This window comes from Balaenoptera physalus (assembly GCF_965194825.1).
Source record: "Balaenoptera physalus genome assembly, chromosome: 1".
Lineage (NCBI taxonomy): Eukaryota > Metazoa > Chordata > Mammalia > Artiodactyla > Balaenopteridae > Balaenoptera > Balaenoptera physalus.
The window spans coordinates 141,137,349-141,154,562 of record NC_138882.1 but is presented as its reverse complement, the minus strand read 5'-3'; the positions used below and the strand labels follow the sequence as shown (position 1 = coordinate 141,154,562).

Below are 17,214 nucleotides of genomic sequence, written 5' to 3'. Positions count from 1 at the left end.
GCTGGGCAATGAATTAGGTGGCAATAATTATGCAGGGAGAGGACAGTGGGGTTTTAGGGGTAGCAGAACATAAATATCACCAACTAGGGTTCATCCCTAGAAAGCAAGTTTCCCTCGCTGAGTGGAAGTATTGAGAAATATTGATACTATATCTATATTCCTCTTTTAAAAGATAATCGATTTATTTCCCTGTTTACAAGACCTATGCAAGAAAGATGAAACTTCTTTGTGTGACATATGAGGCTTTCCTAACCTGGGCTCAGCCTGACTAGCCAGCTCCACTGAACTGTCCACGCACTATAACACAGTGATTTTGGATCTGATGGACCTAGGATTAACTGTTATTAGCTGGACGTCCTCGGGCAAGTTACTGCAGGCTACTCAGTCTCAATTTCCTCATCTTTAAAATAAAGGTAATAATACCTGCCCATCATAAGCATTGTGTCTAAGTTATATTTTACATGTAGCACATGCTTAGCACAGCACCTGGCAGAGCATAAATACTGAAGCGTCAACTCTGATTACCTACAAAGCTGTCAGGTTCTCTCATGCCTTTGTGCCTTGGTCTGTGCTATGTCCTTGATCTAAAGCGCTCCTGTCTCCCTTCTCTGCCCCTCTCTGTTTAGCAAATTTCTCCTTCCCTGTCAAAGTCCAAGTCTGTTTTCACTTAGACACAGTGATTCCCTCCTTGTACTGCTGTATCACTCACAGACACCTTTTCCCTTACACATCTACTGGCACTTAGCAGGGGCTCAGTAAATGTATGACCATAGAAAGATTGACCAAAAGGGAAAGAATGATTCATGACAAATAAGTTTATTGCAAAATGTGAAATTTAGAAACTTTAAAAAGGTTACTTGCATTCATTTAGATGATCTTAGGCATTATGCTACAAATGCAGGGACACTTTCTTTTTACTGTTTTTCCTGCCATGTCTATTAAATTGCTGTTTTTTGTATTTCCCATTATAGTTCATACTTTTCCTGATTCACAAACTGAAACAGATATCGTCACAAAGACGGATGAAACAAAAGAGCGGTGGAAGAGAAAAGTTTTACCAGATGATGTTAGCACAAATGAGCCATGGGAAGAAGAAGTGGAAGATCTGGTTGCCTGGACCAACACTCTTGATACAGATGCTTTGGAAGACTAAGCCTGATGCTCCAGGATTTAAAAAATTAACAGCCTCAACCACAGCTCAGCTTCATGGAGCAACTTTGGAAGGCTCTCGCAACTTGGATTCCATATTTTTTTTCAAGTTGGTCTCATCCTATCACTGCAAGAACAAATTAGAAATATAAGTGCAAATCAGCGAATATGTTGTTTTGGATTTTTTGAGCTCTCCTTCATTGTTTGACCCTAAGTTAGCCAAGCAGCAGTGTTCATTGTGGTTTTCCAATCAGTGGTGTTATACGCAGCATTGTTAGGCTACTGGACACACATTTTTGCAGGCAGAACTTGGGTGAGGAAGAGGCTGGTATTGGAGGGGAGCACTCAGGAGCTTCAGAGCCTGGACATTTACCCAAGTAGGGGATCTATGCATTTATCTCCATGTGCCTGGTTTAGTGTCTTGTTTCCTCTGCATTCAAGGGACGAGATGTCACCTGTCCAGTCCACCATTGTTCCTCTTCTGTTTTCTCCCAGAGTCCATGCTCTATTTTCTCTTCGACCTTAACTAACCATCCACTCCGATTCTCATATCTTTATTTTCTCCCTCTCTTTTTGCTGTGTTACCCCAATCGGCAAATATACTCGGTTCTCTCCTATTCTAAACTGTGTCTCTACCTTTGACCCTGCATTTCTACTTCCTTCAACACTGTATCATTCATAATTTCTCAGATTAATAGTAATCTATCATTTGCTCTCTCTATTTCTGTAGTTCACTTCATGTTTGTACCCAATGCACAATAAAATCTATCTTCTGCTTATACTACTAGGTTAAAATTCACTATGATCACCAAAAACTTCCATATTGCCCCAGTTCAACAGATACCTTATCTTACTGGGCCTCTAGGCTATATTGGATATTATTGATCACTTTTCTCTCTCTTTTTTAATGTTTATGGCCTTGCCTTAAGAGAGACTTATTTTGAGGCTTACCTACCTACACACGCAGTTCTCCCTACAAACACCACAAATTTATCTATCTATCTATCCATCCAACCTTGGATCTAGGTATTAAATAGGTCTCTCCCGAGAAACTGATTTTAGTATTTATGAAAAAAAAGACAGAAGCTCTGTTATACGTACTGTGATGTCTGGGCACTTCCCTGGCTGGTAGATATTTCCAAGTCTGCCTGTGTTAGTTCAGAAAATAAGGCCTCAACAGGTTGTATTGCCGGACAGATGTTATCCTCCCCAACCAGGACCACAAAACTCCGGCAGCCATCTTGGATCTCCCCCTCCTTTTATCAGTGTCAAAACTCCGGCAGCCATCTTGGATCTCCCCCTCCTTTTATCAGAGTCAAAGTACAGTCAAGAGCCAATTTCACAACCCCCACCCAGCTCGGTAACAGTTACAGTTCTTCCTACATACAATAAAAGAGCCACTGTGAATGGCCTGTCTCGTACCTCAGTGAAACTATAGACTGTAGCTCAAAGATGCATCTTGCTGATGGTTACAACAAGAGAGGCTGGGCCTCTGACTCGTCTGGTGGTTTTCTAGGAGGACAAGCATGCGGAGTGTCAACAGATAAATAGCAGTCACTGAGGCATCAAACCCGAAGAGACCAGAACAGTCAACGAAAAATATTTCCGTGGTATCAGCTGCCTCATATTGTATTTTGTCTTGTCTATTTAATCTTTTCTTTCAGGACAAAGAAGTTACATTTGTTGCTGACTTTTCCTGCAACCAGAAGACTGGGAGCAAAAGTGCGTGGTGGGGGGAGGTAGGGAGAGAACAAGTCTTTGGAATGGAGACATTAGTTAACAGAACAGGATAGTTAATTTAGTTACCTTCACTGTATCTCTGGCCGTTCATTGGGGGTCTTCAGTAGGGATTTCCCTTCTACCCCTAGTCCTTGGTGGAAGGTTTTTTGGGCTCTAGTCCAATGCTCTTCTCTACACATTTTTCTGGGACAGTCCCGCCACCATGAGAGTTGTACCACCCACGCGTATTCTCGTTCTCTGACTTTTTTGTACCTGCCTTAAAAGGCATCTTTGCTTCAACTTCCCGATGCATCTGAAACTCAATAAGCCCAGCTTAAACTAATTTCTTTCTCTTCATCCCACCCCAGCAGACCTCCTTGTGCCTCTTGTGCTCCTGTTTTCAGCTAATGGAAGGACCCCAAGATAAAACCTTGGGGATCACTATAGACTTCTCTCTTTCACTTATGGCCAGTTGATCACGAGGACTTACAAAATATTGTAAGTCCTTTAAATGTCTTAAATCCATTTTCTCATTCCCGTCTTTACCATCACTGTGTATTACGAAGTCCTTTTCGTCCACAGATGAGATTATTCTTTTCTTTGGTGATATCATTTACCTGCCTAAAATTCTTCAGAGTGCTGAAATTTTCTGCCTGAAAGGTAATGTCCAAATCGTAATGTCCGTCATGTCAACCATCACCCACCCTCTCCAACCGCATCCACCACAACTCCCCACCTTGTGCCTAAACTCCTTCTGCTTTCCCACGTGTAACATGCTCTTTCCTGCTTCCTTGCTGTTGCTTGTGCCATTTTCTCTACCTGGAATGCCTTTTCCCTTCTTCACTTGGCCAACTCCCATTCATCCCCTGAAACTTAATTCAGGCGCTGTCTCCACAAAGTCTTCTCTGCACACCATATACCCACCCCAGGCTCTCCATAGAGTGTGTGTGGGTGTGTGCAGTTATATTATATTGAAATTGTCTATTTGCGCATCTGACTCTCCCACTAAACCTTCAAAGTGTAAGCCAACCTGATAGACTCAATTTTCGGATATCTCATAAGACCCATATAGCAACAGTTGCCACAATTTTTCCACTTCAAACAAAAGCTCCTGTTTCACTGTCTTAGACTCTGCTGTAAAAAATAAATTTGGAAAACTTAGCAAATTGGTAATTTTAAAGTGACAAAAAGGGAAGCTTTTATTAACAAGCAGGAATATCTTGAGAGAATTGATTCTGGAAGAAGATGTTAGAGTTTTTTTGTTTTGTTTTTTAAACAGCTTCAGTAAGGTATGGTTGACATACAATTAATTGAACTATTTATTTAATATTTATTTATTTGGCTAGCTGAGGCACGTGGGATCTTCACTGCCGCTTGCGGGATCCTTAGTAGCAGTGTGCGGGATCTTTTTTTTTTTTTAGTTGCTGCATGCGGGATCAAGTGTACAGTTTGATAAGATTTGATATATGATACAGCCATGTAATCATCACTACTATTCAGATTGTGAATATATCTGTCACCCCCAAAAGTTTCCTCCTTCCTCTTTGTAATGTCTCTCTCCTGTCTGGGCACTTCCTGCCCTTGATTCTCATTCCTGGATGATCCCTGATCTGCTTTCTGTCATTATAGATTAGTGTGTGTTTCTCAGATTTTTATATAAATGGAATCACACTGTAAATACTTGGTTTTTTCTAGCTTCTTTCACTCAGCACAATTATTTTGAGATTGACTCATGTTTTGTGTATATCATTCTTCTTTATTGTTGCGTAGTATTCTACTATATAGATATACCACAATTTGTTTATCCATTCACATGTTAATGGACATTTGAGTTGTTTCCAACTGGAGACTGTTACAAATATAAAAACTGCTGTGGAATTTCACCCTAAGATGACACAGTGAGTCATGCTCTTGTATAACCCCTTCTCCTTGAGTGTGAACAGAACCTGTGACTTTTTTCTAGCCAATAGAATATGACAAAGGTGATTGGATAGTCACCTTTGTCAGTTATGTTACATTATATAGGACTCCATTTTAGCAGACTGGAGAGAGATTCTCCTGCTGGCTTTGAGGAAGTAAGCTGCCATGTTGTAAGAATAAGAAGGCTGCATGGCCAGGAACTGCTCACTGCTTCTAGGAGCTGAGAGTAGCCTCTGGGTGACAGCCAGCAATAAAATAGTGACCTTGGCCTTATAACCACAAGAAATTGAATCTGTCAACAACCATGTGAGTTAGGAAAATGCCTGAGTTCCAGAAAGGACTGCAGCATGACCAACACCTTGGTTGCAGCTTTGTGAGATCCTGAGCATCCAGCTAAGCCATGACTGGACTCCTGACTCATGGAAACTGAGATAAGTGTATGTTGTTTTTAAGCTGCTAAAATTAGTGGGCATTTGTCATGCAGCAATAGAAGATTAATATAGCCTATAGAAACACTTATGTATCCTTGTATGGACACATGCTTTATTTTCTCTTGGGTAAATACCTCAAATTGAAATGGCTGGGTCATATGGTGTATAAGTTTTTAAGAAATGACCAACTATTCTTCAAAAGGATTTTACTATTTTACATTCCCACCAGCAGTGTATGAGAGTTCTAGTTCCTCTACATCCTGGTCAACTCTTGGTATGCCCCGTCTTTCGAATGTTAGTCATTCCAAAAGGTGTGTATTGCTATCTCATTGTTGTTTTAATTTGCATTTCCCTAAAGACTATGAGGATAAGCATCTTTTCGTGTGCTTATTTGCCATCCTTATATCTTCTCTGATGAAGTATCTGTTCAAATCTTTTACCCATTTTTTATTGTTTTTTTTTTCCCTGTTATTAAGTTTTGAGAGTTCTTTATGTATTCTGGATACAAATTCTTTATCAGATAAATTACAGATTTATCATTAACAAACTAGTAACTAGTCTGCCACTTGTTTTTTCATTATCTTAACAGGGTCTTCAAACAGCAGACATTTTTAATTTTGATAAAGTCCAACATATATTTTTTTCTTTTATAGATTGTGCTTTTGGTGTTGTGTCTAAAAAACTCTTGCCTAACCCAAGGTCACAAAGATTTTCTCTTATTATTTCTTGTAGAAATTTTACAGTTTTAGGTTTTACATTTAGGTCTATGATGCATTTTGAGTTAACTTTTGTATATGGTACAAGGAATGGATCAAAGTTGTGTGTGTGTTCCTTCCTCCTTCCTCCCTACCTCCTTCCTTCCTTCCTCCCTCCCTCCCTCCCTTCCTTCCTTCCTTTCCTCCTTCCCTTCTACCTCTTTCTTTCCCTTTCTTTCTTTCTTCCTCTTTCTTTCTTTCTTTTTTTTTTTCTTTCTTTCTTTCTTTCACCATTTGTTCAAAACACTATCCTTTCTCCACTGAATTATTTTGGTACCTTTGTCAGAAATCAGTTAATCATATGTGTGTGGGTCTATTTCTGGACTCTGTGATCCACTGATCTGTGTATCTTTACATCAATACCATATTGTCTTGATTATAATATAGTTTTATTTTCTTGTCTTAAAATAAGTTAATGTTCAATAAAAATAAAAATATTCTTATTTTTAGAATAAGCCCATCAATTTCTACCAAAAAAATCATGTGAAGATTTTTATTGGGATTGCAGTGAATCTATGGGTCAATGTGTTGAATATGGAAGTTAGATTTTGTCAGATGATTTTCCTGTGTCTATTGAGATAAGCATATGATTTTTCTTTTTTAGTTTATTAGTATGGTAAATTATATTGATTTATTTTTTAAAATATTGCACCAACTTTGCATTCCTAGGGTAAACTCCACTTGGTCATGGTATGTTATCTTTTTGTATGTTGTTAATTTGATTTGTTAACATTTCATTTAGAATTTTTATATCTATGTTCATGAGGAAAATCAACTGTAGTTTTCTTCAAATATCTTTGTCTAGATTTGGTATCAGAGTAATGCTTGCCTCATAGAATGAACTGGGGAGAATTCCCTTCTTTTTAATTTTCTGGAAGCGTTTTTGAAGAATTGGTATTATTTCTTCCTTATATGTTTGGTATAATTCACCAGTGTAGCCATTTGGGCCTGGAGTTTTCTTTGTGGGATGTCATTTAATTACAATTAATTTTTTTAATGGCTTTATGGCTCTTTAGGTTATCCATTTCTTCTTGAGTGACCTTTGGTAGTTTGCATCTTTCATGTAATTTATCCATTTCATCAAAGGGGTCTAATTTGTTTAGCATAAAGTAATTAATAATATTCCCTTATTGTCCTTTTAATATCTGTAAACTCTGTAATTATGTCACTTATATCTTCTCTCTTTTTTCCCTATCGGTCTCGCTAGAGAGTTATCAGTTTTATTGATCTCAAAGAACTAGCTTTTGGTCTAATTTATGTACTCTATTGTTTTCTGTTTTCTATTTTACTGATTTCCATTATAATATTTATTATTTCCTGTCTTCTGCTTACTTTGGGTTTAATTTACTCTTTTTTTTTTCCCCTTTAATTTGTTAAGATGGAAATGGAGGTCATTGATTTGAGATCTTCTTTTCTAATATAGAAATTTCATACCATGCATTTCCCTCTAAGTACTGCTTTGGCAGCTTCCCATTAGTTTTTATGTGTTACATTTTCATTTTCATTCAATTGAAAATACTTCTAATTTCCTTTTTGATTTTTCTTTGATCCATATATTATTTAAAAGTATTTTATTTACTTTCCATATATTTGGAGATTTTCCAGAGATCTTTCTCCTGTTGACTTCTACTGTAATTCCATGTGGAAAGAGAACATGCTTGTGTATGATATGAATCCCTTTAAATTTATTGATACTTGTTTAATGGCTCATAGTATGATCTATCTTGGCAAATGTTCCCTGTACATTTGAAAAACATGTATATTCTGCTACTGTTGAGTAGATAGTTCTATAAATGTCAATTAGGTCAAGTTGGTTGATTGTGTTGTTCAAGTTTTCTATATCTTCACTGATTTTCTGTCTTCTTGTTTTATCATTTATTGAGAGACATGTTGAACTCTCTGTCTATAACTGTGGGTTAATCTAGTTCTTCCATCAGTTCTCTCAGTTGTTGCTTCGTGTATTTTGCAGCTTTGTTATTAGGTTTGTAAACATTTAGGATTATTGTGTCTTCTTGATGAGTGGACCCATTTATCATTATGAAGTGACCTTTGCTTTGAAATCTATTTTGTCTGATAATCATATAGCCACTCCAGTTTTCTTGTGATTAGTATTAACATGGTATATCTTTTTCTATTCTATTACTTTTAACCTATCTGTTACAATAGTACCTATCTCTAGAACACTCAAAATAATTAAATAAATTACTTACAGATGTCCTTTCCCTTCTCCATATTCTGTTGGTTAGAAGTAAGTCACTAGATCCAGCCCACACTCAAGGGGAGGGGATAAAAATTTTTAAAAATAAATTACTTACAACAGAACATAAAACATGGTGAATATTCAGTGTATGTTAATTACTATAACCAATTGCTATTTCTCATCACTATATTCAAGGCAATGAGAACAGTCCCTAACATATCAGTATGTTTTCATTACTTGTCTACAGTTGTATTTATATTTTCTATTTTTAGATGCAAATAGAAAAAATATACTAAAAATATGTGAAGGCCAAAATAGAAGTGTTTAAAAAAATCCAAATGAGAATATTTCCTACTATTTAACCTAAGTGAGGCAGCCTGGGATGGTAGTTCAGAGCTCATATTCTGGAGCCAGAATGCCTGAATGGATCCCCTATGTGCTTACTAGCCATGTGACCTTGGGGAAGTTACTTAACCTTCCTGCATCTTGGTTTTCCCATAAGTCAGGGATGGATAATAATAGCACCTAGATTCCTACAGTTGTTGAGAAGACCTCATGCATTGATACATTAATATTTGTAAAGTGCTCAGAACAGTGCCAAACCCATAACAAGTGCTCTCTATATAAATGTTTGATAAAATAAGAAAACAAACTTTACTTCCTTCCACTGATCATTCTAATAAAGTATGAAAGAAATTCATATTCAGAAGGCCTAAACTGAAGCCCATGAATCTGCCGTTAAATTAAATTAACTGTTAAGTTAAATTAAATACTCCAGGTGATTCTGATGGAAATTATCAGTGGATGACACTCTGAGACACAATATAGTTCCAAGATTTATTTCAAATATGACTAACAGGACACAACAAGTGGTACCAGTTGGTAATGGGAGTGTCACAGTGTGTGATGAAGCCCCATGACTGAGTGCAGAGCCTGATTTGGAGAAAGATATCTAGTTTAATGTTGAGGTCCCCTAGCCCCCTTGTGACTGGCACAGATGCATTCAGAGAAGGAAGGAGAAAAGCAGGAAATTCTCTTAAAATTTTTTTTCCTAAAAAGAAAAGAATTTTTTTCCTATAATATTTGGACTTACAGGCATGCGTCATTTTATTGTGCTTTGCTTTATTACACTTCACAGATAATTTTTTTTTTTAACAAATTGAAGGTTTGTGGCAACCCTGCATTGTCAGATGATGGTTAGTACATTTTAGCAACAAAGTTTTTTTTAAATCTCTGGCAGTTCTTTCTTTATTAAAAATTTTTTTCTTCTAGTTTGATTGAGATATAGTTGACACAGAGCATTGTATAAGTTTCAGGTGTACAGCATAATGATTTAATTTACATACATCATGAAATGATTACCATAATAAGTTTAGTGAACATCTATCATATCGTACAGATACAAAATTAAAGAAGTAGAAAACAATTTTTCCTTGTGATGAGAACTCAAGATTTACTCTCTTAACTTTCAGATATAACGTACAGCAGTGTTAATTATCTTTATTGTGTTGTACATTATATCCCTAGTATTTATTTATCTTATAACTAGAAGTTTGTACCATTTGAGCACCTTCATCCAGTTCCTCCTCCCCCGACTCCCCGCCTCTGGTAACCACAAATCTGATCTCTTATGAGTGTGTTTGTTTGTTTTTGTGGTATAATTGACCTACAACACTATGTTAGTTCCTAGTACACAATATAGTGATTCAGTATTTCTATACATTTCAAAATAATCATCATGATAAGTCTAGTTGCCATAATAAAGTATTTTTAATTAATTATGTGCATTGCTTTCTCAGACATAATGCTATTGCACACTTAATAGGCTACAGTATAAACATAACTTTTATATGCACTGAGAAACCATAAAATTCATGTGACTCGCTGTATTGCATCACTCGCTTTATTGTGGTGGTCTGGAACCTGCAATATCTCCGAGGTATGTCTCTATGTCACATTTTTAGTTAAGTTTTTCAAATTTTCTTCATTGTTTACACTCCTCTTTCCCTCCAGATGGCGCCAGTTAACTGTTATTTTATGTACTCAAGTCAAGGTGCACTGACATTTTCCCTGGAAGTCAGGCACCCAGCCTTCCTTCAGACTTTAAAGGTTTGCATAGCACATGAACATAATTTGAGAGTGGGAATATTTTGCTTTCCCTCCCCAGGAAGATGTTTACTCAGTACTAGGAAAGGTTTACTAAGAGGAAAGTAACCCAGAGCTTACAAATTATGCATGTTGATAAAATCATGGAACCATCCTGGAGAAATCAGTCAGTTCTGACCAATGCCTTCAGGCAGGACCACACAGACACCACCCTCTCAGAGATGAGAGTGAGTGCAGAGAGAACTAGAGAAGCTCAGGGTTTTGTTTAATGACTTCAGACACCAGTGCATCCACTGAGAGCTGCTTTACCTCCTACCTGAGGAAAGGGGCAGTTCTCTAGGGGCTGGCAGAGAGCCAAAAGGCTTCAAGGCCTGTCTCCCACCTAGATGGCCTTTGCCTCCTTGCTTCTTACTTACAGACCCTGGGTGTCCCTAAAGAATAAATGCTCAGCATCTTTGCATGTGACGGGGGTCATGGGAGACCCTATCCTGTGCATCTCTGTGTATTTGTTTATTAACAAAAGGTATAAGAAGACCCAGAATTTAATTGGTGTTTTTTTTTTTTGTTTTTGGAGAATCAATTAAATTTAAGGCACTATCTCCAGAGAGTAAGATCCAAATCTTATCTAAATATTCAATTCCAGGAGGAATATTCAATATTCACCTTCCAAGAGGGAGTACTTTTTGGCTACTCTGAATTCCAGATGCAAAAACATAAGCCCACTTGATAGGGGGTTTTCATCATAAAAGACAGAGAACAGCTGACTCTCATTTTCTGAACAATATCCCTTAATAGATCTGAAGGCTAATTTTAAGCGTTCTACACTCATCTACTATCTGTACTAAACAACCCCAGCCCTTTTTGCTTTTTGTCATGACCTGAATGTCCAAACCCTGCCTCAGACTCTTCACTTCCCATTTAAGTTCTAGAGACACGACTAGAATTCAAATGAAAAGTGATCGCTCTAACAACCAAGGATAATTATATTTGCAAGTTGAATTCCATTTCAACAAAAACAATGACAACATCCAATCTGATCTCTTGAGGTTTTTTTGCATGTCTCAACAACTAGATCATGTTAATAGTGCATTACTGATAGAGAAAAATGTTTCCTGTAGAGGAGAAAATCATATATAATAGATGTGTTCAAAAGCTGTTATACATGTTGAGGTCAAACTACATAATTAAGGTATTGTTCTGGTTAAGTGTATGTATAATAATTAATTTATAATATGTCTAAAATAAACCTCAGTCTATGTCACCAGTGAGGGCTATTAATAAAATACCACTTTAATGTTCAAAAATGTTCAAATTATAACTGATTCATAACATTGTGTGACCACTAGACGTAAAAATTTCCCTATGTTCAGCTGCAAATAACAGAAGACCTAACAGAGGATTAAAGAAATAGAGTTCATTTTTCTCACAAAACAAGGAATCCTGAGGTGGGAAGTTACTGGCAGTGGTCCAGTTAGTTGTGCAATGGTGCCATCCAAGACCACGCTTTTTCTATATTTCCTCCCTGCCATTTTTAGTGTTGGCATTTGTCTTCATACTTTTTGTTTCATGATTACAAGATGGCTGCTAAAGCTCCAGACTGCATCTCTGTGTTTAAGAGAGAAAGAAGGGGAGGAAAAGAAAGGGGAGTGATGCTGGCTGCTACCTCTGTTCCAGAGCAAAGGGCTACCTCAAGATGACTCAGTGTCTTCAATGCTAGAAAATAAAACTGCTGGCAAATTTACAGTCAGTTCTGTTAATACAATTTATCTATACCTTCCCTTTATCATTCATGGTTGATTCAATAGGTAGTTTACAGTATCTTTTGCCACATTTTAAAATGCATAAATTGATAAGGAAGGAAATGGTTGATTCTATATATCAATTTGTATTTTTTATTTTTATATTTTTGTACTTGCAAAAATGTCCTTCTCACTTTGAAGCAGATGAGACACTGGCAATTGAGACTGCAGAAAATCTAGGCGTTTATATCTTGGTTGGGTAACCAAATATCCTGCGTGGCCTAGGACAGGAGCTTTTAACATTTTCTGTGAAACCAGCAGATATGAAAAGAGTCCTAATACAGGGTCCTCCTTGAAGTAATTTCTTCTCAGTCATAAAATAGCTTGGAATGAAGGGATCGTGGGATGATTAGGCCCATTCTGTATTTCAGAATTTGTAGGCTTCAATGATGTAGACAGTCCATTGACATCTCACAAACTAGGGTGTGCTTAGAACTTGGCACACTGCAACACATGTAACAGCAGTTAGGGATGGTCAGGTCCAGGGTGGCCCCAGAAAGAGGTGACTATATCAGCATCCACTATAAACTGCAGTCTAGAATTCAAGAGACCTAGACAGGGCCCAGGGAGAACAACGTACTGGTGATCAAGAGCAATTTAGATAGTTATCTAAGAGCAGTAAACTACAGTGTCCTGGAGCTGGGGAATTGATGGAGGAGTGGAGAAGAGTAGGATTCAGCATTCAAGACATTGACATGCAGAACTGATTTCACTCTATAGATAAAAGCATTCTGACACTTAGATATCCAACCCCTCCAGCTTTGGGCCTTCAGTTGATTACTTTGGTGATCAAATAAGTCCACTGCCATTGTTCCATATTTTTAAAAAAGTCTGATTTGTACAAAGAGAGAACTAGAAGAGCTCAAGAATTCTTCTTTATCTTTAACTTGGAATTGAATATAATTTGGCCAAAAATTAAAAGAGAACCTTATCAAAGAAAATCTAAAGAATGTTCAGACTCTCAAGATAGCTAAATGGAAGTGAACTTTTACTTAACTTACAAAGAAGTAAACTTAAGGAATGTGCTATCTTGTTTTGGTCAGAGCACTTAAAAGATATCCTATCTCTGGCAAAAATAAATAAGTAAATAAATACAATTACTATTAAAGTAAAGGATTTAGGAATGAGAAAAAAAAAGGCTGAATTTCATCAAGAAGCTTGGGAAATGTAGATCCAAATAGATACAGTCTTCCAAATTCAATTTGTCTTCCAATTTAAAAAGAGATATGTAAACTTAAAAAAAAAATATGAATTTCTGTACTTTAAAACGGCAGCTCATGATTTTGCCAAAATCTGTTAGTTCCATTTGTTCTAAAATCAAGTTATCAGTACAGTCTTTCTATGGATCAGGGTTATCTATTTTTGCATACAGATGGTATCCCCATTGTAGCTATCCTAACATCTGTAAGAGTGTGGTAGTTGATTTGTTGCTCACAAGAGGAAGGAACCAAATAGTGTATCAGTTAGCTTCTGCTGTGTAACAAACTACCTTAAAACTCTGTGACTCAAACCAACAGCCATTTATTTAGCTCACAATTCTTCATAGCAGTTTGGGTTGGGCTTAGCTTCTCAGTTCTTCTCATAGCATTGGGGCTCACTCATGTGTATCTGCAGTCAGCATCCAGCTTAGCTGAGGTCTGTCTAATCTACAGGACCCCAGCTGTGATAGCTTGTCTTGTTCTTTTTGGTCTTTCGTCCTTAGTTAACTAGCACAGTCTTGTTTACACAGCAGCTGGACAGGTTTCCAGAGAGAGTGGAAATGTTCAAGGTCTCTTGTCACCTGGGTTCAGAACTGGCACACCATTACTTCCACTGAGTTTTATTAGCCAAAACAGGTCACAAGTTCAGCCCAGATTTGAGGGGAGGACAAATTGACTCCACCTCTTAATGGGAAGGGCTGCGAAGCCACATTGAACAGGATGTGAATACAGGGAGGAGTGAAGAATTGTGGTCATTTGTGCAATCTACTACAGAAAGGGTAGATAAGTCAATACAAGCCTTTCTACTACTAGAAAAAGAAGTCTTCATTTGTTCATTCACATGCCAGGCATCATGCTGTGTAATAGAGATTTTGCAGGAGTTACTCTAGTAGTTATACTATGCCATGTGAAGTATGGAAGGATAGGCCTGAGCTAGATAAGTGGAAGTTGTTTGCCCCAAGTTTTTATGCCAAGAGCAGTTTCTTTGGTAAAAGGTAAGCACTACCATGCTATAATGTAAATAGATTGATTTTTTAAAAAATCAATCAGAATAATCAGATCTGGAGAAGTGGTTCAGTATAACTGTTTCATAGAGTAGATGGGCAAGAGGTAAGAAAAGAGGCAAGAGAAAGAGGCAGAGGCCAGATCATGCAGGAAGCAGCAGGCCAGGTGAGAAGTGATGATGACCTGACCAGAGCAGAGAGCAGGCAAAAGAAGTGGGTGAATTCAAGGGTTACATAGGAGGCTGAATTGACAAGAGTGGATGATGACTTACACTTGAGGATAGAGGGGTCAGGGTTTCTGGATGGCCTGAGGCATAATGGGGTCATTTACTGAGATGGGGGATTAAGAAATCTGGGCTGGGATGTTGCTAATAATCCCCACAGGTTTTCTCACTTTTTTTTTTCCTTCCAAGGTCAAACTTAATATCCATTTTAATCTGATCTCAAATGGATAAAACTGGGTTCTGGAGGAAGCCAGACTCGACTCAAACCTGTGCTCCCCTGCCTGCGGGCTAGAGATGTGACCTTGGGCAAATCTCTTAACCTCTTTGAGCCGCATCTCGCTCATCATATACTGGAGAAAATAATAGTGCATATTTCATAGAGTTGCTGTTGGAGTCAAATAATAAATTGTATACACAGTGCTTCACACAGTGTTGAGTTCCGTAAACGCTAACGACAATTCTTGTGTTGGAAATGGTGGAAAGAGAAAGGAAGAAATCTAGACCCAGAGGCTCTTCAGAAAATCCGGAGGAGTCAGCCAGGCAGGAGCCTGGAGGAGAGGGAAACACAGGGTCTGAGGAAATGTAGTGGACACAGGCCTAGACCATTGTCTTAATCTCGGCTGACACACTTCATCCCAGTGAGAGGCTGACCATAGATGCCTTTGCTCCCTGCCCCAGAAACACATTCCTACCTGCTTCTTTCTGCCCCTTATTGTTCCTCAGTAGTCGTCTTTCATCTGTTTCCCAAATTCCCAGCACCCGCATTAGATGCTAATATTCTGAAATTACATATTAAAAACTTCCTTCGACAAGAAAGAGCACAGGTCCTGTGGCACTGCCCTTATGCATCTGGCCCTGAAACCCAACGCGGACCCCCTTCTGATTACCACCCAACACTGGCTTTGCTCAAGTGACTTAACCCCGCTGTGCCCTGCCTTCCTAACCTGTAAGGTAAAGACGAGAGTAGTAACCATCTCAGAGGGGATCTATGAGGATTCAAAGTGGGTAGAACAACTACTGGTCCAAGTACATCTTCAGAAAATGTTAGCCATCATTACAGGGCCAGCAGAAAGACTAGCGAGCCGGGCCGGTGCCTCCTCAGGCCCTTAGGTCCTGAACAAAGCAGTGTCCAAACCCATGGGTAATAAGAGAGGCCAGTTGTCCTGGGTACCCCGCTGCTGGGGTGATAACAGCAATACTTGTCAGTTATTAGGTGTTATTTCATTTCCGTTCACAATTCATGGGGGGTGGGTATTGGAAGTTCAAGAACTCTATTGGGATTAGAACCCAAGACTCCATGAAGGTCTTAGTAACATTTTATTCTGTTGGGGAAAAGCTACAAGTAGATCACAGATAAGTTAAAATACAGGTTGAGAGCCCACCAATAGCCACAATCCACAAATGACACTCCCTAGAAAACCTGGGAATTAAGAAGAGTAATTCTGGTGTCCTAGGAGAAGCTGCAGGGAGATTCTTTTATCTGTACGATGACAGCTGCCTCTCCAGCCCCTGCAGTGCCCCCCAGCCTGGCAGGAGGATCACATCTGCTGGCCTCCTCCTCCTCTCCCAGCCAGGCTTATCTGGCAGGCAGCCAGCCTAACAGCCAGGGCATTTGAGGAGGCCTGATTTTAATAAATGTCTATTTCCTGTAGAAAACCGGTTTTTTCAGTGGCTTTGTAACTCAACCATTCTTGATCACATCAGGACTAAAACCGGCAGCCAGCTCGGCAGCTCGTGGGCACACTGTATACAATGGTGCATTGTTTAGCCTTTATTATAATCCTGAGCAACGTAAGGAAAAGGGAGGGAGGGAAAGCAAAGAAAGAAAAAAGTGAAAGAAAAGAAAAATATCCAAACCCCTTTTATAATTTCATAATACAGTGAGGTCCCAATTCTCTTTAGGGAAAATACAGAATCAATTAGCCTGTCTCTCTCTCTCACTCACACACACACACACACACATACACACACACACATCACCTATAGAACAGACGAATGATGGATTCTAAGTTGATGCCTTTTTTCCTGTCTTTTTCTTCTTGACCAACACATCTCACATCCAAGGATAGTTGAAGGAGTGAAAATCAAGGCCTGAGAGGCAATAGCATGTTTAAAGGATCTTAGAGACAAGGCAGTGAAAGGATAGTGGGTCTGAGAGGGCCAAGGAGAGGATGAAAAAAACAAATGCATAACAAGTATCAGCATATTGAAGTTATTGGGTTGAGGGAGAACATGAAGTTAGAAATTATATAAACTGAGTGGTCAGAAAGTGTCCTGTTTCATTCCTATGTTCTCAGAAAAAGTGTTGCACGTGAGCTATGTTTTGGGCCTCCCTCTCCCAGCTTCATCAGATATCTCTGCCCTTTTCTACACCCGTCTTGGGTGGTCACAAATACAAGTATTTCAGGGTGTCTTGTCTGAGACCCTGCCCTCCGGTGCTAGACAGACCAGCCTTCTCTTCTGCCATCTAACAAAGCTGACTGGACCCATGTTCTGTCCTCGTGACCTACTTCTGAAATTACTGGAGAAACTAGTGAGTGTTTATGGATGTTAATATGCTCCATGTTATGTTTACATTGTTCTGAAGGTAAGAAAATGTACAGTTGTTCTATTAGAAATTCTAGGCACCCGGGCAGGTCTACTGGGGAGAACTTTTCTTGGTGAACAGTCCTCCTCCTATGTCCAATCAGTCCTATCACAGGGAGACC

General features: G+C 38.6%; 1 protein-coding gene and 1 long non-coding RNA gene across 2 annotated transcripts in view; one reads left to right on the top strand and one right to left on the bottom strand.

Annotated features, from left to right (window-relative positions):
- Positions 1-2,085, top strand: part of UBE2U (ubiquitin conjugating enzyme E2 U) — a 77,131-nt gene extending 75,046 nt beyond the window's left edge. The window contains exon 11 of the mRNA XM_082453896.1: positions 972-2,085. Within this exon, the coding sequence (XP_082310022.1) occupies positions 972-1,153 (182 nt within the window). The 3' untranslated portion in view covers positions 1,154-2,085. The remainder of the gene's footprint in view (positions 1-971) is intronic.
- Positions 1-17,214, bottom strand: part of LOC309657139 — a 68,495-nt gene that overhangs the window by 42,821 nt on the left and 8,460 nt on the right. The gene's annotated exons all lie outside the window — the stretch shown is intronic.